Genomic DNA, 19,410 nt, shown 5'->3' on the forward strand with positions numbered 1-19,410 from the left:
GAAAAAGGAGAAGTGACAATGACAGCAGGGCATTGGTTTGGTTGGTGAAGCGGGCTGCGGTCGCCCCGTCCGTGTGGCAGCTGTGTGGCCTTGGGCCAGCCCCTGACCTATCTGGGCCTCAGCTGTCTCAACAGTAAAACTACAGGGTTGGACCCAAGTGTGCTCTGAATGGCTCCAACGGGTGCCAGGGAGGAAGCTCACATCGGGCAGGGGCGGCAGGAGGCGGGGGCAATGGGTGGTCTGGGTTCTGACCTCTCTCAGGGCGCCCCCGCGGCTGGGGGATCAGGACCTGCTTCTTCAGACCCTCCGAGCAGGAGAGTGGCCATTACCCTGGGCTTGTGCATCTGCCCTCAGTGGGCTCTGGTCCTTCGTCTCTGGAGCTCTTTCCCCGGGAGGGCACGATGCTACGGGGGCCGTGGGTGGAGGCCGTCCAAGGGGCCTGGGGCTCAGCTTAAAACCTGCCTTTTCTTTTAGGGCGTATTCATTTCTGCTGCGCCTGCCGGGAGGCCCTCAGACCCGGGGGCAGTGAAGGTGGGGCTGGGCGGGGCCGAGGTCCCGGAGCAGCCCTCGCCTGCAGCCCCCGCACAGATGAAGTGTGTCTTTCAGGTGACCCCTTGGGAGAGAATGGCCCACAGGAGAGGCGGCACACGGATGGCCTGGCTGCCCATCCTGGTGGTAAGTGGCCAGGGCACCTGGGTAAGTTCCAGTGGGAGCTCCACCCGGCCGTGCCCTTCACCAGCCGTGTCCTTCTTGGCCTGTTTGTGTGGCAGCGACACGGGCGATCACACACCCCCTTCACTGCGCTCTCCAAGGCGCCAGCAAAGCCCGGACTGGCCCCGGGCCCGAGGTGGCCGCTGCTCGGAGCTCCCCTCGCCGGCCGCGTGCTCTCCGCTCCTGCAGCCACGGAGCGGGGGAAGCCAAGCCCCCGGGCTCCCCAGGAGTCGAGGGCCGTGGGGAGGGTAGTCGGGGGAGCTCCTGGGGTGGAGCGTTTGGGATGGAGCCTACGACAGCAGGGCGGGGGCTGCCTGGTCATAACCGAAGTCGCCAAATCAGCGCCGGGAGCCGCAGGGCCCCGCCAGGTCCTTCCGCCACAACCTCCGGAAGCCGAGCCCGAGTTGGGGGGCGTCTCCCAGGGCGCGTGGAGGCCAAAGGAGACCCTTCCTCGAGGCAGGCGTCCCTGGCATGCTGGGCTGGAGCGGAGGACGCCACCTGCGGCGAGAACGAGTTCTACAACCAGACCGCGGGTCTGTGCCACGAGTGTCCCCCGTGCGGGCCGGGGGAGGAGCCCTACCTGGTAAGACCCCGCGCCGCGCCCGCCCCGGAAGTGTAAGAAGCGCAGGCGCGGGGGAGGGGCGGCGTCCTGCCCCGCGTGGCTGGCGGCCTGGACGCGGCCTCTCCTCCTCCGGACGAGCTCCACGCCGTGATCTCAGGTCCGGGAGCCCCAACGCGGCTGCGGTATTTGGGGTCCTCGCGCAGCCCCGAGAGTCGGGCGCCCAGGCCTGCAGCTCCACCGGCTTGAGTTTATCCGGGACCCGGCGGGAGCGGCAGCGTGGGGCCGGGCGCCGCGGGGCAGGAGGGCTCAGAGGGACCACCATCGGGTCATGGCGGGCGCGGCCGCTGACTCACCTGTGTCCCCGTCCCCGGCCAGTCCTGCGGCTACGGCACCAGAGACGAGGACTACGGCTGCGTCCCCTGCCCCGCGGAGAAGTTCTCCAAGGGCGGCTACCAGATCTGCCGGCGCCACAAGGACTGCGAGGGCTTCTTCCGGGCCACGGTGCTGACGCCGGGGGACACGGAGCACGACGCCGAGTGTGGGCCCTGCCTGCCCGGGTGAGCTCAGGGCCGCCCCGCCCCACCTCCTCTGCCGCCCCGGGTCCCACGGCAGGCAGCCAGGCCTGCGGATCAGCGGGGCGCACATGTCCAGGGTCGGGGTCCCTCCCTCCACCTTCCCCGGGATGGGCCGCCCACCCAGGCTCCGCGTGTGTGTCCCTAAGTGGACATCGTCATCATAGCACCTCTGAGCTCTCAAATCAAGGAGATCTGTTGAATACTTTCAATGAGTCAACACATGTGGAATGCTCTGGAGGAAAGGAAACCAAGATTCCATACCAATGTATTATTTTTGGTATTTTTAGTATTCTGGAAAAAACTTAGTGTAAAAAGCTACTAATAGAAATATTTGAGACATATGGTGCCTGTAATTCCACCACAGTTCTTTTATGTGTCAAAAGTCTTCCCAAAAAAGCAAAGTGAAAGCACAATTAGCCTAAAAGACAGAGTCTTCCTTCTTAGACAAGACAGGAGTAAGTTCCCCTTGGGAGAAGGAAAGTACAACCCTGACACCCAGTGACTACCTCCCTCTGGTGTCACACAACCTGTGCTCACAAGGGCTGCAGATGGAGACCGAGAGCAGTGGTGAAGGCCACTGGTGGTGGTGACAATGGTAGAGGTCATGGAGGTGATGCAGGTGGTGGTGATAGAAGTGATGGAGGTCAGGGTGGTGGTCAGGGTGGTGATGGAGGTGGTGTTGACGGACACAGTGATGATGGCGGTGGTCATGGTAATGACGAAGGTGATAGAAGTGATGATGGAGGTGATGGCAGTGGTCGTGGCGGTGATGCAGGTGATGTTGACGGACACAGTGATGATGGCAGTGGTCATGGTGATGATGGAGGCGATGATGGCGGTGGTCATAGCAGCAGCAGTGTGAACAAACGAACATATTTCGCAGCCGGCTTGTCACTTGTTATCCGCCCGCCCCTCCCACCTGGAATCACTGTATTGAATTAAGAGGAGATAGAAAATAAGAAGACTATGTGCAAACAAGAGCAGTGGACGTTAGTCTATAAAAAAAGGGAAGTGCACAAAGACCCTCCAAGTTAGAGACAGATTGAAAGTGAAAAACTCTTTAAGATGAGGGAGATATTTTAAGCTTGCAGAAATTAACCTTAGTTCAAATTTATGCTGGGAAGCATCTATTTCCTCCGCCATCCCCCTGCTGGTGACCATCCCCACCCCGAGTCTCTGCAGCTTTCGGCCTTCGGTTCAGACCCGCCTCCTGAGCTGCAGACCTGCATGGCCATGTATCTGCCTGCTAGGCCCGCATCCCCATCCCTGACACAGAGTATGATCCAAACATATTTGTCAAACGGGTAAAGGAAGCAGGGGAACATTATTTCTCAATGTGCAAAAAAACAGGTAGCTACACCCAGGGAGGATAGTAGTCTGTTCCTTTAGAAAGTTTGATAAGAATAAAAGTTCTATAGCTGCCAGCCTTTCATTTAGTTGTGGAGGTTATTGTGTTGCCCTGTGCCCACCAAAACGAACATATCGGAAGAAGTAGAATTGAGGTTTTCCCACCAGTGACACAAGCATTGCTGCGGACTTTGTGCAGACACTGCCCGAACAAGAGAACTTCAGTAGGACCTTGACCTTAGGTGGCTGGAATCAGTCCCTCGTAACATACACTTCCTAGGTCTTTGCCTTGACTGGTTTTTATTGGTGCAGACACATAATTCACGAGAGAAACGCAGTTTCGAGGATTAACTACAGCTGTGCCAAGGAAAAGCTTGCACACCTGGCCTTGCTCACCTCGGGAAGAAAATAATGCTCTTTGCAAAACCTCAACTTACTTTGAGAGCTTCCGGGTGTGAGAATCGGATCTGAGAGGCACAACCTAGCGTAGCAGCTCCTGTACTTACTTTCTTAAACCTCTGACTTGAGAGCCCACCAGGCGGGTAGTAGTGAGACAAAGAGGAGAACTTTGTTCCTCTCTTTGCAGTGGAAAATCGGTGAGGGCAGGTATGCCCAGTCGTCTAGGGGTCCAGGAAGGACCCTCCTTAGTGGCGGGGGACGGGGGCCAAGAAGAGGACAGGGCTGTCTGAGGCAGATGCTCAAGACAAAGTACAAGGGGCCGTGGGGCTGTGGTCCCTGTGGCCAAGCGGAAGGTGCAGGCAAGGCTGTGGGGATGAGCAGGGGGCAGGGATGGCAAGTCTTCACTTGGTGCCGCTGCAGGTCCCCTGCGGACTTCGCGGCCACGTAGGGTGCTGTCGGGCTGCGGCCAGAACAAGGAACCCGGCCGCTTGGGGAAGAGACAGAGCCGGGACCAGGCAGGGGAGTCGTGGGAGCGGGCGGGAGCAGAGGCAGAGGAAACCTTTAGAGCAGCTGGAAGATCCTGGTGACGGAGCTGCAGACCGGGTCGTGTGGGATGCCTGCCCAGCCAGCCGTGAGGGCGGTGATGCCTCTTGCTGGGATGTGGCTGCAGGAGGTGGAGGGGAGATGGAGGAGGGGTGTGTGGAATTCGAGGCGGTCCTAGTGTCCAGACCAGGACACCTAACACGTGGATGGAGACAGGTGTGGAGCTCAGGTCCAACCTCGGAGTCACCTGCACATTCGTGATCTGGATGGGCTCCTCCCATGATTCCACTTCGTAGGGCAGGAAGCGGGGGGGTGAGGCTCGCCCTGGCCGCTCCGACCCAGCTCAGCCCTGCGAGTGCATCCTGGGATCTGCGTGGCCGTGTCCCTGCCTGTGGTTTGGCAGGCGCTGTGTGTCAGCGGGAGGCCAGGCCCCGGCTGCACAAGGAGCCGTCCACGGGCTTTCCTGTGAGAAAGGCTGTGCAGGAGGCCGGGGAACAAAGCACGCAGAGAGGCTGGATTTCACTGCTTCCCCACGACAAGCTCCCGCTGGCCGCGGCCACTCCCTGCCGGGCCTCCTAGGACAGAGGGAGGATGGGGTGAAGTTCATGGTGGCTTCTGCCCGCCAGCACGGGGGGAGGGCAAGGGAGCGTCCGCTAGCCTAGGATCCCCGAGCGGAGGAGGTCCTTGGGGAGAAGCTACACCCCGTCGACTTGGAAGAAGATTCCAGACGCCCCGTATGAATTGAGTCTTGTCTTGGGCCCCTCACCTTAATCAGCCCTTGAAGAACAGGAGCAAACAGAAAACAGAACTGGGGAAGGTCACAGTGTAGACCAGAGTGTGGGCAGTCTGACCTTTACACAGAGACAGAGGGCCGCGGGGCCCTAAGGGAACAGCCAGCTTCGGGTGGAGGGAAATGAAGCAGCTGAGCTGCATCCTCACACCCCCATCCCGCCCAGGACAGGGCGAGTGAGCCCCGAAGAGAAAAACGTTTCTGAAAATTTCGGTGCGCAGCAGGTGCTAGAGACCAGCGATGGGTTGAATGCAGGCCCAGTTAGGAGGAGGCCCCTGACAGCTCCTGGAGGAACATGCTAGAAACCCTGAGAACCTGCTTCTCACTGGGCCTTCAGCTCATCACACCGCTGGGCCCAGGAGCCTTGTCAGGCTGGGGCACAGCTCAGACAGCCTCCCCAGCAGGGGCCTGTGTGCCAGGAAGACGGAGGAGGGCCAGGGCGGGGGAGGGTCTCACCTAGACACCCCTGCCCGTAATGCCGCCAGGCTGCAGGCTGTGCCCGTGCTGCCGGGGTACTCCTCCTCCGAGGAACCTGCCCGCCCTCCCCCGTGTCCGGCTTTGGTGGCGGGCATGCCGGGTGGTCAGCACGCGCCGTGCTCACGCCTGCTCACCTGTCTGCTTTGTCTTCTGTCTGCCCCGCAGCTACTACATGTTGGAGAACAGGCCTCGGAACATCTACGGCATGGTCTGCTACTCCTGCCTGCTGGCGCCCCCCAACACCAAGGAATGTGAGTGTCTGCGCCCCGGCAGTGGTCCCGGCTCAGCTCCGATACCTCGCGTTACGCGGGAGCTTCCCACCCTGGCTCGTGACCGTGAGGGCACAGAGATGATCTGCGCCGGCGGCAGGCTGCAGGTCCATGAGGCGGGGCAGTGTTGCAGTGGCAGAACCACGAGTCAGATGCAGGTCAGCACCAGTGCAGGACCTCTGTGAGCCTCAGTTTTCTCATCCGTAACGTGGACCATCCATCTCTCACGATCTTTGCAAACACCCACAATGCCGAGGTGTTTTGTTGAATGCTGCAAACGGCTCAGCAGTTGTGAGTTCTCACATGTGTTTTATAAACCAGACGAGGCCAAGGGAATATGAGGATTGATCACAACACACGTGCCGTAAACAGCCTCTCAAGTTTAGAATCTCACCTCGGGCTGCTTCTTTCCTGCTCTAATTTTGGTTTGATGTTCTCGGGCGTCCATTTACGAGGAAGGGCCAGGAATCTCTGCTTCAGAGAAGGCGGTGTGTGGCCTCTCAGGTCTGTGGTCGGGAGAGACACGAACAAGGTGGGACAGGTGGACGGATGGACGACGGGACGGCCGGGAGGGAAGTGGGGGTCTGGTCCTGGGCTGCGTGCGGCCCCGCTCCCATTCCAGAGAGCTTGAGGGTCTGCACTGGGGCCCTGCCCACCCCGCTTTCTAACAACATCTTGTCAGGGAGACTAGAACAAGGGCCTGCCTCCTGAAAGCACCAGGAGGAAGGGGAGGAGGGCTCCTGCCCTTGGGATCGGCTGGAGGAGATGCCTTGGGCAGTGGGAGGGCAGTGGGAGGGCATTCCCTCCCATCCAGAGTCCTTAAGCAGATGAACCTGGCAAGGACAGTTGGCACATCTTTAAAGCTGAGCTTTCCCACCCAGCCAGATGCTAATTAATTCACAAATTAGAGGAGGGCCAGAGGCCTGGGCTGCCACGTCTGTGGCTTCTGCTGGGGAATCTAAACAGGTCAATCCCAGGGGGCTTTGGGATGAAGTCCTATCTGGGAAGACGGCAGACACTCCCCCACCTACTGAGAAAAAGCTCTTTGCTGTGGAACCTGGGATTCGTGCAGCTCTTCCCCATGGGCCTTCATCTGAAAGCTCACGGGGCCTGTGTCCTCGTCCGGGGGCGACCCCGCTAGCCACCCCGAAGCCGGAGAGCTCTCAGCCCGGGAAGCAGCCCCTCCTCTCCTCCAACACGGGGAAAGACAGCAGAGTCCCCGAATCCAGCAGACTTCGACAATGAGCGCGTAACCCCCGGCCCCCAGCCCGTAATTAACTGCTTATCTCAAGAGCGGCCCCCAGTGGGTTCGCAGGATCCAGCCCTGAAGGAGGCCAGCAAGGAAGGGAAGCTGAGAGTCAGGGGACCCGGAGTCCTGCTGTGCAACCTTGAAAGTCACCTGACCTCTGTTTGTCCCTCTGGGAAATGGGGAGATGCAGCCAAGAGGCTTTGTGGGCTTACGTGGGGAGTGGAGCCTGCTGGGTAGGGGGTCTCCAGGGTGGGCTCCACCTCTGGGGTCTGCACCTTCCTCTGTGCCAACCTTTTATCTGGGGCTTCTGCTCAGGGGTCAGCAGACAGGGCCAGAAAGGCTCATAGTGACCAACTCACGGGGCTGCCAGCAGCCCCATCCTGGAAAAGCCAGGAGTTGGTCAGGTCCCCGGAGTCACCGGCTGGATGCCTGGGTCCCACCGGTCGGGAGCCCAGAGCCCCTTGCCTCCAGCCTTTGGTTAGATGTGATCGCCTGGGCTGGACCCCCGTGAAGCCAGCCCCTTGACACCCCAGGTTGCTGGACAGTGGACCCTACGGACCACGTCAAAGAGCATGGCACGGACCTCAGGGCAGCGTGTGACACAGGCCCCACGTCTCAGTGCTGGAGCAGCCCAGCCAGGCCAGGCCGCGGGAAGCCGTCCTGCAGGCCGAGCCCTGGGTGTGCCCCCTCCCTGCGCGCAGTGCCCGCCGTTGAAGAAAGAGGCCTCTCTGCACGGCGGAGCCTCGCGATGAGTTTCCACTCCTGGAAAGGTCCTTGACTTTGTGCCCCAGTTCCCTCGTCTGTCAGGGGGACACCCCGACCCCCATCCAGCATGGTAGGAACAAAGGTGCCCGAGGCGCCCGGTCCAGGGCCAGCTCTCTGCCCAGCAGTGCTGCCACGCGAAGGTGAAGCCTTGGCCCCAGCGGCAGGATTCCAGCTGTTTCTTAAGGCAGAGCTTCTCAGCTGGGAGGGCGCACACCTGTCGCCTGCTCCTGTCGCAGCTCCAGTGGGGTCCAAGCTGCGTCCCCTGAGAGCAGCCAGGCCCTGGTGCTCTGCCGCTACCCCAGCCTCTGCACCGGGGCCACCCCGTGAAGCCGTACGAGTCCATAAATCGTCCCTAAAAATCCAAACTGTGCCCTACATGGAGGATCCCAGCCGGACTCTGATACAAACCGGAGTATCCACAGCTTGTGGATTAACAGACCAAGGGCCGCAGAAACTCCGGTCGCCCGCGCCCCCCAACCCCGGCGTGGAGGTGCGGCCACATTAAGCCACGTGCTCGGTGCTCAGTCCCCAGAGCACAACCCCCACCCAGCGGAGGGCCGCGCAGACCTGGACCCGGACCCGGACCCGCCTGCTCTCCTCTGGGGTCTCCTGCCTCGCCTCACCCCGGTTACAAAACGCCTCCTCTTTGCTCCCTTGTGGGTGGAGGGACGGACCCGCCGACCACCCAATCCCGAGGAGCATTCTCGTCTCAGGAGCCAGCCCGGGAGGCACGTGCTGGATGGACAGAAACCTCTCGACACCAAATACTGGTGCTGGTGCCGAGTCAGTCCTCGTGGGACCAGAGCAGAGCCTGGGACGGGGACTCAGAGACTCGGCTGTGCAGGGTCCCGGTGGCGCTGTCCCGAGGGCGCCCGCCCACAGAGATGCCCACCGGCCACGCAGCCTCCCCACCCCTCAGTGTGCCCAGAACAGTCCGTCTGATCCACTGGAGATCAGCGAGGATCCCAGGGCTGTGCAGGTGACACCAGCTGGAGGCCCCTGGGGGTGTCATGAATCAGGGCAGAGGCCCAGCTGCTACCCGGCGGGGGCGGGGCACCTGCGGGGCAGGGGATGTGGTCACTGTGTGCCAGCCCCTCCCGTCGGGGGGCAGAGGCATCTCGTAAGTCCAGCCGCAGGCAGCTCTGGCTATCTCTCTCTAGACCACAGGCCTGGGCGCGTCTGTGTCCCCAAGCCCGTCACCAGCCGCATGGGCAAGCCCAGCAGAGAGGGACAGGAACAGACGGAGACTACAAACACCCACACGCAGAGCCCACGGGGATTTGTCTTCCTGAGACGCGGCTTCAGCTGCCTCAAGCCCCTTAGACAGATGGCCTGGTTCCCAGCAACCTATTTGCTTTTGAAAGGAAATCGGGTGGTGCTTGACGCTGCCCCCCACCCCAGGAGAGATGGCGAAACCAATGCCGGTTAAATCTCGCTTCAGTCACGAGATGTGTCGGACATTGGTGGGTGGGGGAAAGGCCGAGGGACGTCCCTCTAGGCCCTGGACGCACTCAGGAGCCCACCTGGGAGAGGATGTGAAGACCCACCGCGGCCTCCCGCACGCCTCTCAGCGGGAAAGCTAGGACTCACCCGAGGGCCAGCAGTTGGCAGTGGCGGGGACCGCGGGCGTGAGCCTGGCGTGGGGAAGGGGCTGCCCCGCCGTGTGCAGAGGGCAGAGGGCAAAGGGCAAAGGTCGGCAGCTCCTAGGGGTGAAGGCCCTGGGCTGCAGGAGCCGAAATCTCCAGCGGAGGCGCCTCTGGTCCTGGGACACCTGAGCAGCCGGCGGTGTTTTACAGATGAGGGAGGCCGCCCAGGGGGACAGCGGCCCGGTCGGGCTGCGGGGACCACGTGTCCTCCCCCCTCCCCCCAGCGAGGGTCTCCAAACAAACAGAAGTGCGGTCACTCGGGGCCAGTCCCTCACTGCCTGTCCTGCCCAGCCTCCACCCTCTCCACCCGCCCACCTCCAGAGCTGCCCAGGTTCTGCAGGGCCAGGACGGCCAGCTGTGGACACGGGGGCCTTGCGCACCTGTCCCCACTCAGGCAAACCCGAGCCGCGAATGACCCCGGACCGGGAGAGACAGAAGCCAGACAGGAGGAAACGTATTAAAACGTGGTCCTCTTTACGAATCACAAAGCTCAGTCTGACCTAAGGAAGTTCTACCGTCCGGGCGACTTAACAGGACAAACCGCTGCTGACTCAGCCGACCCCAGAACCAGACTCTGTGACACCGTTCACGAAGGAGCCAGGTTTGTGCTCCGCAGTTTTGAGGGAAGGAAACCTCATCTCTGTTCTTAAACCGTTCAGTCACAACTGTTTCGAAAACGTTATCAGAGGAAAATTCTAGAGGGAAATACATCAAAATGTCAACTTTAGACCGTGAGGCTATGGGTGATCCTTTCCCTTCTTTCTTGGGTTCTGATATTTTCCAGATGTTAAATCACGAGCCTGTATTCGTTTTATAACTAGAAAAAGTATTACAAGAACGTCCCTGTTCGATGCAATGGAAGGAATCCCTCAGGTGTCTCCCCCCAAACACGCGTGCACACACCTGCTTCTCTCCTCCTCACGGGTGCTCGTGGAGACCGAGTCTGAATCCCTCGGATTGAGCAGCTGTGAACCCGTGTGTCCCACGTAGGGAGCAACACCGCCGGCGAGGTCCGGGCACTCTGTAGGGTTGTCATGAGCTCTAAGAGGTGAAGGGCCCCCGGCCCAGCCCCTTCCTCATGAGAATTCTGGATCCCTGGGGCCGGGGGCGCTCAGCCTGCAGCCTGTGCTCCGTCTCCAAGGCTGGGGCAGCCGGGTCCTTTCGAGGGACCCATTGTCACCGCCGTCCCCACAGGTGTGGGAGCCGTCTCGGGAGTCCCTGCCAGCTTCCCGCGCACGCCCGGCAGTAGCACCCTGGCCCCGTCCCAGCTCGTCCACAAAGGTAAGGCGGCGAGGGTGCCGGCCCCAAGGGGTGGCCGAGAGTGAGGGGGGACAGGAGGGTCATCAGAACGGGACCTTCTCCACCTCGGATCACTCCCCTTGCGTGTCAGTCGCGCTCGGGCCCTGGCTGCTGGAAGTTAGCAACGTTCTCTGCAAGGAGGTGAGCCGATCCCTCCACGGGTGCCGGGGCCCCTTGGACCACGCTGGTGACTCAGGCGTACGCAGCAGGGAGCCGGAGGGGAGGCCAGCCCCCGGGGCTTTGGGCCTGACTCAGGGGAGCCTTGCTGGCTTTCAAGTGAACCTGCCCACCCGACACTTTAATACTTGTTTCCAGTAACTGTGCTTCACCCCCAAGTCCTCAAGGCTGGGGGGCTGCAGGACCCTGGCCTTGGTGTCTCTCGGAGCAAGACTGGGGCTTGTTCCCGTGCTGCCCGGTTGGGAAGCACGTTCCGGGCCCACGTCTCAGAATCCCAGGGCGCACGGCCCACCAGCCTGACCCCTGCATTCACACGGAGCACCGAGGCAGGAACTTAGCTGAAGTTCTGGACCTCACTTCCTCCAGGACCGAGGTGGCACCAGCACAGAGGAAAGGAAAACACGAGGACCACCCAGATGCACCCCACCCGGAGGGGCAGCGCCTGGCTACCGGCTCTAGTGCCTTTTAACAAAGAGGGGCCGGCCTCCCTCTGGGGGCCGGGGGCCTGGGTACCTGGATCCTGCTTCGGGAGAGCGGGTCCTGCTTGGTTCCCTCAGAGAATTAGGACCGGTCTCCCCTTTTCGGGGAGACGAGTAGAGGAGGTGCGTGGCAGCCTGGGCACGCCTCTGCCTGGGCCCTGGGCACACGGAGCCCGAGGCTGCAGGAGAAGCTGGAGCCACACTGGGGATCAAGTCTCGGCCCTCGGAGGCGACGCTTCCACCCCGGCTCTTGCTGGGAAAAATCTTGGTTTGAACTGTCTTCAGGACAGTTTAGCTCGTGGGCCCCCTTCTCTCCACACCCACCTGCTGGGTCCCCAAAGAAGTAGAACCGAGAGCAAACACCCGGGAGCAACCTGGGCATCCGTCGCCGCTGGCCAGCAAGGGGGCCGGACGGGTGGTCCGACGTGACGGCCGGAGCGGACTTTTAGCGCTTGTTTCTCAGACGAAGCCAGCGTTTTGGATCCCGAGGGTCCCCTGGAGGGTCAGCGGCAGGGCCACTGCTCACCGGGGCCGAGGCCTCGCAGGGCGGCCCGAGCCCCGAGTCACGGCCTTCTCTCCCGACCGCAGCAGAGCTCTCGGGCCAAGGACACCTGGCCACGGCCCTGGTCATCGCCATGTCCACCATCTTCACCATGGCCGTCGCCCTCGTCCTCATCCTCATGTTCTACATCCTGAAGGCCAGGCCTCCCGCCCCAGGTGCCGCCCCCGTGCCCCGCGCCCGCCCCCCCCCACCGCTCCCCCCGACGCGAGCCGGCCGCCCACCCCCTCTGTACCCGCAGCCTGCTGCCCCAGCGCCCCCGTGAAGAGCCCGGAAACCCCTGTGAGCCAGGAGGAGGAGAAGAAAGCGGCCCCAGGTGGGGGGCAGCCCCTGGGCCGGGTGCCCGGGAGGGCGTGAGCTGAGGGCCGGGCGCGCGCGCCCCTCTGGGGAGGCCGGACGCTGACACCTCCCCAACTCGCTCCCGTCCCCACAGACAGCGTGGTGATGTTCTCCGAACAGGACGAATTCGAGAAGCTGACGGCAGCTCCGGCGAAGTCGGCCAAGAGGTGAGTCGGGCACAGCAGCCCAGGGCGCGGCGGGCGGGCCCTCGGGGGTGCGAGCGGGAAGGGGCGCTAGGCTGCCCCGCCGGGCTCCGTGTCCTGCCCCTCCACGTGGCGCCGCGGCGGGGCTTCGCTTCTGTGACCCACTTGCTAGGACACAGGGCTGTTTTTAAATCGATCTTCAGCCAAACCACAGGAGGCGAGCAGGGTGCCTATGCGGAAGAATGTGGTTCTTCGTCTGCGTGGAGTGATTTCGGGAGCGTGACTAGGGCCGCGGCCTGGGCGGGGGCAGGGGGGTGACGTGAGCCCCCCTGCCCCCCGTGGGGGGTCCCGAAGCCCCCCGCCCCGCCCCCGTCGGAGGGGGTCCCCGGGCGCAGGCTGTGTTCAGCTTTGTTTCCAGCAACTCCAGGCGTCTGCGGGGTGCGGCGCCGGCCCGGGACCCCGTCTGCTCGGTGGAGACTCGGGTGTGGACGGCTGGGAGGTGGGGAGGACCCAGAGCAGTGTCTATCCGTCTCGAGGCCCGTGCCCAGAGCCGCTCGGCACAGCGGGGACAGCTGCCGGCGCCCACGGTCCCCACTGCTGGGGCAGCAGGTGAGGCCAGCCAGCCCGGGCACCTTTAACCCTAACCCTGTCTCCGTAGTGAGAACGACGCCTCCTCGGAGGAGGAGCAGCTGCTGAACCGGAGCCTGGACAGCGACGAGGAGCTGGCCCCCGACGGGCAGGGCCCCTCAGAGCTGTGCCTGCTGTCGCTGGTCCACCTGGCCAGGGAGAAGCCGTCCACCGCCACCAAGGCGGCCGGGGTGAGGCCCACGCCCGGCCCCCAAACACACCGCCTGCCACTGAGCGGGCGCTGCTGAGTCCGGGGGCTCCTCCCACGAGCCCCGCCAGAAGGCAGGCTCAAAAGGAGGCGTTAAGGACAGAAAAGTTAGTTCCCTTACTATGCAGCTTTATAGAAGAAAAGGGAAAACAACAAACCAAGAGGAGAAAGTTTAAATGATTTGGAACAGCACAGGACAAGACGTCCTTTGTAAACGTACTGGAATATACCCACCCGGACAAGACACATGCGCACGTGCACATACGCGCCTGCCGCCCAGAGAACGGCCGGGCGCCGCGGGGGCCGAGGTGCAGCCTCGGGGTCACTCCCGACAAGGATGCGCCCTGGCTGCCCAGCTCATTGACCCTTGGAGGGGGCCTGTGGGGTCGTCCCAAGAGATGGTGGCTCCGAGGGCCACGTGTGCACCCCGAGCCGCCCGCTCTGGAGAGCGCCAAACGGCTCCGTGCCTGCAGGAACCCCCCTGCAGGCTGGGGCCCCCAGGTCCGTCCTGCCATACAGACCGAGGCCAGACGTGGCCTCTGGTCGTCTTTGAGTCTGAATGTCTAGTGGAGCCCAAGAAGGCCCTGTGAGCAAGGAAGGCGCCGGAGCTGGGTGACCCAGGGGAGAGGCTTCCTTCTGTGAATCTGACAGCCGTTCCTGCCAGGCTGCGGTTCAGCGTTTCTGATGGGAAATCGGGAAGGCGGCTGCCCGCCAACACTGAGGTGGAGAATTAGGTGCTTTGCTGCCGTTTTCTCGCTTTCTGAAACTTAATACTCACCTTTTTTCATAGATTCAGAGTCGAAGGAAGAAAATACTGGACGTGTATGCCAACGTGTGTGGCGTTGTGGAAGGTAAGCGGAGGGCCAGGGGGCACTTATTCCCGGGGACCCTCTCTGGCCGTCTGGCTGGGTTTGGCTCTTGGGTCTTTCAGTTTCTCTCTCTTGTTCAGGTAGGTAATTTCTATTCCGCTATCCAGTTCACTAATTCTTTCCTCTTCATTCTGCCATATCTACTGGGCTTTTAATCTTGGTTATTACATCTTTCAGTTCTAACATTTCCATTTGGTTCTTTTTTTTTTTTTTTTTGCGGTATGTGGGCCTCTCACTGTTGTGGCCTCTCCCGTTGCGGAGCACAGGCTCCGGACGCGCAGGCTCAGCAGCCATGGCTCACGGGCCCAGCCGCTCCGCGGCATGTGGGATCTTCCCGGACCGAGGCACAAACCCACGTCCCCCACATCGGCAGGCAGATTCTCAACCACTGCGCCACTAGGGAAGCCTCCGTTTGGTTCTTTATACTTTCTTTTGTTAGCCTTTCTATTTTTTCTTACCTGTTTCAAGTGTCAGTATGTTTGTAATTACTTGTTGAAGCACTTTTGTCGCGGCCTCTGTAAAATCTTTGTCCGATGCCTCAACATCTCTTGTTATCATCTCTTGTTATCTCAGTGTCGGCGTTTACTGATTGTCTTTTTTCACTCATTTGAGATCTTCCTGGTTCTTGGTCATGATGAGTGAGTTTCTATGGAAATCTGAACAGTTTTATGTGATGTTCTGAGACTCAGGGTCTTACTTGAAGCTTCTGTGCAGCTGGCTTCCTCTGACACACCTGGGCGGGGGAGGGGCACCCCTTGTCACCGCCAGGTGGCCGTGGACGCGCGGGTTCCCACTCGGCCTTCGCTGACACCCGTGGGGGTGCGGGTGGGCATCTGCTCTTCCGAGTGGTCTCCACCAACCCCACGGGGGCGGGGAGGCTTGTTACCAGCCGGTGAGGAGCAAGCCCCTGTCCCCACCTGGCCCTGCCGACACACCTGGTGCTACGGCCTCCTGGGGGTGGACGCCCGGGCTCCCACTCAGCTTTGCTGGCCTTGGAGGGAGTGGGACCAGGGCTGTTCTGTGTGTCTGGCTGTAAGAGGGCAGTCACTGTCCGAGTGTTTTCTTCTTGCTGAGAGAGCAGGCTTTTGACAGGCGTTTTGTCTGTGCTTGTGGGTGTGTCCCGGGTCTTCAGCTGTGCTACCAGGAGGAAGAGGGAAGAGCACGTCTACTGCATCTTCCAGAAGTGGAAACACGTTCTTTTTTAAGTGCCTCTGGCCGAGTCTGACGTACAGTGGGGTCTGAGAAATGCTAGGCCACTGACTTGGCAGTGACTTGGCTTAGATGACACCCACGCCAGGCTGTCCTTGGAGCACCTTTCATGAAGGTGACCGTGGTCCCCATAAAGGGACCTGATACCGGCAGGGGCACCTGACTAAGAGTGGCCCGTATCAAAGGCGTTGGTGATGGCCCACCATGTCCTAGAGGGCGTCCTAGAGGGCTGCTTGGATCAGGGGAATGGAGGGGCTTCGCGTGTGGCTGGCAGTGTCCCAGGAGTTGTTTGCCTTAAGCATATATTCTGTGTGGTTTTCTGCATTTGTGTTTTATTTTACAGTTTTAAAAAAGAGTCTAGAAAGCCTTTTCGAAGGTGCCGCGCTTCTGCCGATCTCTGACTGTGGTCCTTTGTCGCGCAGGCCTCAGCCCCACGGAGCTGCCGTTCGACTGCCTGGAGAAGACCAGCCGGATGCTCAGCGCCACGTACAACTCGGAGAAGGCTGTGGTGAAGACGTGGCGCCACCTGGCCGAGAGCTTCGGGCTCAAGCGGGACGAGATCGGGGGCATGACGGACGGCCTGCAGCTCTTTGACCGCATCAGCACGGCCGGCTACAGCATCCCGGAGCTGCTCACCAAGCTGGTGCAGATCGAGCGGCTGGACGCCGTGGAGTCCCTGTGCGCAGACATCCTGGAGTGGGCGGGGATCCCGCCGCCCGCCGCCCCGCCGCCCCCCGCGTCCTGAGCAGGGCCGACGGACCCCGTGGCTGGGCTGCCTCCCGTGCACCAGGGACGCCTTGCTGGTCCGAGAAACAGGAGGAAACAGGCCCGTCTCCCGGTCTAACCAAAGACAGAAATCCACGTGGACATGCCAACCCGCCGGCCTCACCAGCCCCAGTGAAGTCTGTGCGCATCCGTGCGTCCCACCCGCCACTCCCTCCTCCGCGGACACGGTCGGCGCCACCCGTGTGCACCAGCAGTGCCGGGAGGACAGACTTGTGAAGCCTCTGGTCCCTGGCTGCGGGGAGCTCACAGCCCGGGAGAGACAGACGTTCGCCTGGAAGACGGCACACAACCCGAGCAGGGGAGCGCTTCCTCTGGGAGATGAAGCAGGTGGGCGGGCGTCGCCACGAGGAACACAGCTCCAAGGCTGGGAAAGCGGCAAGAGGCAGGCCCTGCGCCACGCCCTCCCGCTCCAGGCTCAGCGTGGGTCTGAATCACCCACGTGGTCCTGGGTCACCGTCTCCCTGCAGCCCTTCCGGTCACACGGAAGCCCCTGCCACCTGCCCCACGCGCTGGTCTGCAAGGCGTCCGGTCAAGGGCCGCTGCAGCCAACCTCGCCGCTGCGTGAGTCCAGCCTGGGGGCCGGGGTCCCTGCACCGCTTCTCGCTCTCATCCGCACTCGGATGGCACCCTCTGCGGGCAGCAGTGCTCAGGGACACAGGCCACTGGCTTCAGATAGAAACAAGTGGTCGGCTCTGCCTGGAAAAGGAAATCACGACTTCCTGAGAGGCCAGCCACGTAACCCCAGGTTTCCTCGTGGCGCCTTCCGAGCCCGTCACGGAATGAGGCCTGCAGCCACGGAGCGCCTGGGCTCAGGGTCTGGGGACCTGGTCTGCTCGCGCCAACGTGGGCCATTTTCGTCCCCTCCCAGGCCTCAGTTTCTGTTCTGCAAATAAGAGGTTAGTCTGTGATTCTGAATCAGGGAAGATAAAGTTCAAGTGAGCAAAAATGAAATGGAGCTGCAGGAGGTGCCAGGCCTTCCTAACGTCAGCATTCCTAAGCATCCACCGTGTGTCACAGGACTTTTAACAGGCACGTCCAGTGTTTCACAGTAACTTTGCTGACTTCATGGCCCTTTAAACATACTGTAGTAAGTTTTATCAGGAATCTAAGTTGAATTATAATATTTTTAGGCATTTCTTGTGTATGGCTTTCTACCTTTGCTCAGCAAATACAGGAAACTATATATATATTTCTTTTTTACCAGAAAGCCAACCTGGTATTTCTGGAATGCATGCTACCCTAGTTGGTCATGGATTAATGTTCCTGTAACATACGGTTGGTGTTGATTTGTTCATATTTCTTTTAAACTTTTGAACCTCTTATTCTTACTTTCTTTGACAATTTTTGGTACTGGGTTCATGCTATCTGTATAAAATGAATGTTTTTTCCTACATTCTGGGCCAGTTTAAATAGTTTTAAATAGTTCCTCTTTGAAATGTTAAAACAATTCACCTGCAAAACATCTGGAATTAATGTCATTTTAAAAATTAATTTTCACGCTTCTGTAAGACTTAAATGATTTTCTGTTGCAGATTTCTTGAGGCAATTCTGAAAGTTTGTCTTTTTCTAGAAAACTGTCCATTACATCCAGATTTTCAAATTTATCAACATAGGGCAGTATGGAATTTATTCGTAATTTTAAAAATCTCCCTTACTTATCCTAAATATATATTTTTATTCTTCACATGTTGCTGGCTTTCTATGTTTTGCCATGTCTGTATACATATTTTAGTTTTCAGTTAAAAGCAATCTCTTCTGCTTTTAATAGTGGTTACTCTGACATTTTCCAAAAGCCTTCTTTATCCTTCATTCTTCTGTCGAAGTCAATACTGAGATGGACGGTGAAAATGCAGAAAGCTGCTTTTTACTAGAGCTTCCGCTCTCCACCTAGATCCCAGGGCCCCCGTTAATTCTGTTTTTGACATCGATTAATAGAGTCTCATCCAAACACTCTTAACTATTGCTTTCCCCATTATTTACCCTTTTGAGGAATTTAACATTTCACTCCATTTTATACACAAATTACAACAAATCTTTAAACCTATTTACATTTCAGTGGTTCCAGAGCCCACTACAGTCTTTCGGTACGAGGTTGAGTTAGTAAACTCAATTTTAAGTTGGTTACAGTAATCTGTGCAGTTTCTTTTCTCAGGAATGGTACGTAAGTGGATAACTTCTGAACACCTGCAAATCTGAAAACACCAACGCCAGGCATGCTCACTAGGTGTGAGTCCTCCCGATTGACCTCTGGCACCGCAGGAGCTGGCTTGCTTTTCTCCTCCTGCAGGTCGCGGCCCATCACGCCTGGCGTGCGCTCACGGGCCTTCAGTCCCCACTCGACTCCGGCTCTCAGCTCGGCTTCTGCTCGGCCTGTGCCCCGTGGCCCCTTCGGAAGGAAGCGCCAGCCCCACTGCCGTGCGCCCGCCGTCCTCTCCCGGGACCTCCCCTGCCTCCCAGCACTGGCTCCGCCTCCTCAAGCACTGGTGATGGGTTTGTTTCTCGCGTTCACTGTCGCTTCTGCATTTTTAAGTGCCTGTAAGCCTCACCATCACATTAGCCAGCTCTTTATGGGTTTGTTTCTGCTTCACAAACAGCACAGTCTCTTACATTCTTTTGAAGGGGCCCAAGTTTCCTGAGACTTTCTTCCAGATCCTGAAAATGAGATTAAATGCTGATAGAGGATAATCTCTGTGAGTCTTCAGGATGATTTCTTCTGTGTATCAGTTTTCTGTCCTACGCCCCGAGCTCTACCCAGACCTCTGGCTACGTCACTCACCTTTGATGGCAAGAGAGCTCTCTGGGTGCGGGAACTATGGCAGCTGAAGTGTGTGTACATACGCTTCTAGAAGGGGGACTTTTAACATATTAAGAAAACAGAACGATGACACGCTCTAACCTTGTTCCCACATGAACGCCAATTTATTCCAAAGAATTTTCCTAAAACATTTTTACAAAACGTAACTCCAGGCTCATTAACCCTGAAAATTCCATCGTGTACATTAGTACCACCTTAGGTGAATGGAAAAAATCCACATTCCACAGCTTCTACAGGTTCCATTTTAAAGGTTAAAAAATTTTTCCATCTTTCATGATAAATGATGCTACTCGTAACTTTACTTGGTCGTTACTTTGGTGATTTTTACAATCTTACAAGTAGCAACACATAGGTAATACCTATAAATAATAATGAGCCAGCCTAAGGGTTTGTACTGGCGGCCAGGGAGTTGCATTTTGTTAAACCCAAATTGAACAGAGTTGAATTCAGGTTAATACAGAGAAATGCATGCTCTGGATGTGTCGTCCTTTGTATTTCTTGAAGCATCAGATGAATTGTAAAGAGTTCAAAGAGCTTCTTATTACTCCGGTAAGAGAATGAGCACAT

The 19,410-nt window shown here is 59.0% G+C and overlaps 2 protein-coding genes across 12 annotated transcripts in view; one reads left to right on the forward strand and one right to left on the reverse strand.

The window, feature by feature from the left end:
* The window catches only part of CCDC138 (coiled-coil domain containing 138), a 72,929-nt gene that overhangs the window by 6,329 nt on the left and 47,190 nt on the right, over window positions 1-19,410 (reverse strand). For 2 of the 11 annotated variants that reach the window (XM_089922532.1, XM_089922533.1), the window contains exon 8: window positions 18,687-19,387. The exons of 6 other annotated variants lie outside the window; for them this stretch is intronic. In XM_089922532.1, coding sequence (XP_089778658.1) covers window positions 19,225-19,387 — 163 coding nt within the window. In that variant the 3' untranslated portion in view covers window positions 18,687-19,224. 3 more of the 11 variants (XR_016395323.1, XM_089922527.1, XM_089922528.1) reach the window with 3 other exon arrangements.
* Window positions 101-15,996, forward strand: EDAR (ectodysplasin A receptor). Its single transcript, XM_030762824.2, has 11 exons — window positions 101-675; window positions 1,172-1,294; window positions 1,649-1,830; window positions 5,570-5,655; window positions 10,528-10,614; window positions 11,877-12,005; window positions 12,089-12,163; window positions 12,281-12,353; window positions 12,988-13,147; window positions 13,955-14,015; window positions 15,665-15,996. Exons 1-11 carry the CDS (start codon window positions 589-591, stop codon window positions 15,985-15,987), a joined length of 1,386 nt encoding a protein of 461 aa, XP_030618684.2. The 5' UTR covers window positions 101-588; the 3' UTR covers window positions 15,988-15,996.

This window comes from Delphinapterus leucas, chromosome 13 (genome assembly GCF_059928025.1).
Source record: "Delphinapterus leucas isolate spDelLeu-1000000601 "Yukka" chromosome 13, BTC_Dleu_Yukka2, whole genome shotgun sequence".
Classification (NCBI taxonomy): Eukaryota; Metazoa; Chordata; class Mammalia; order Artiodactyla; family Monodontidae; genus Delphinapterus; species Delphinapterus leucas.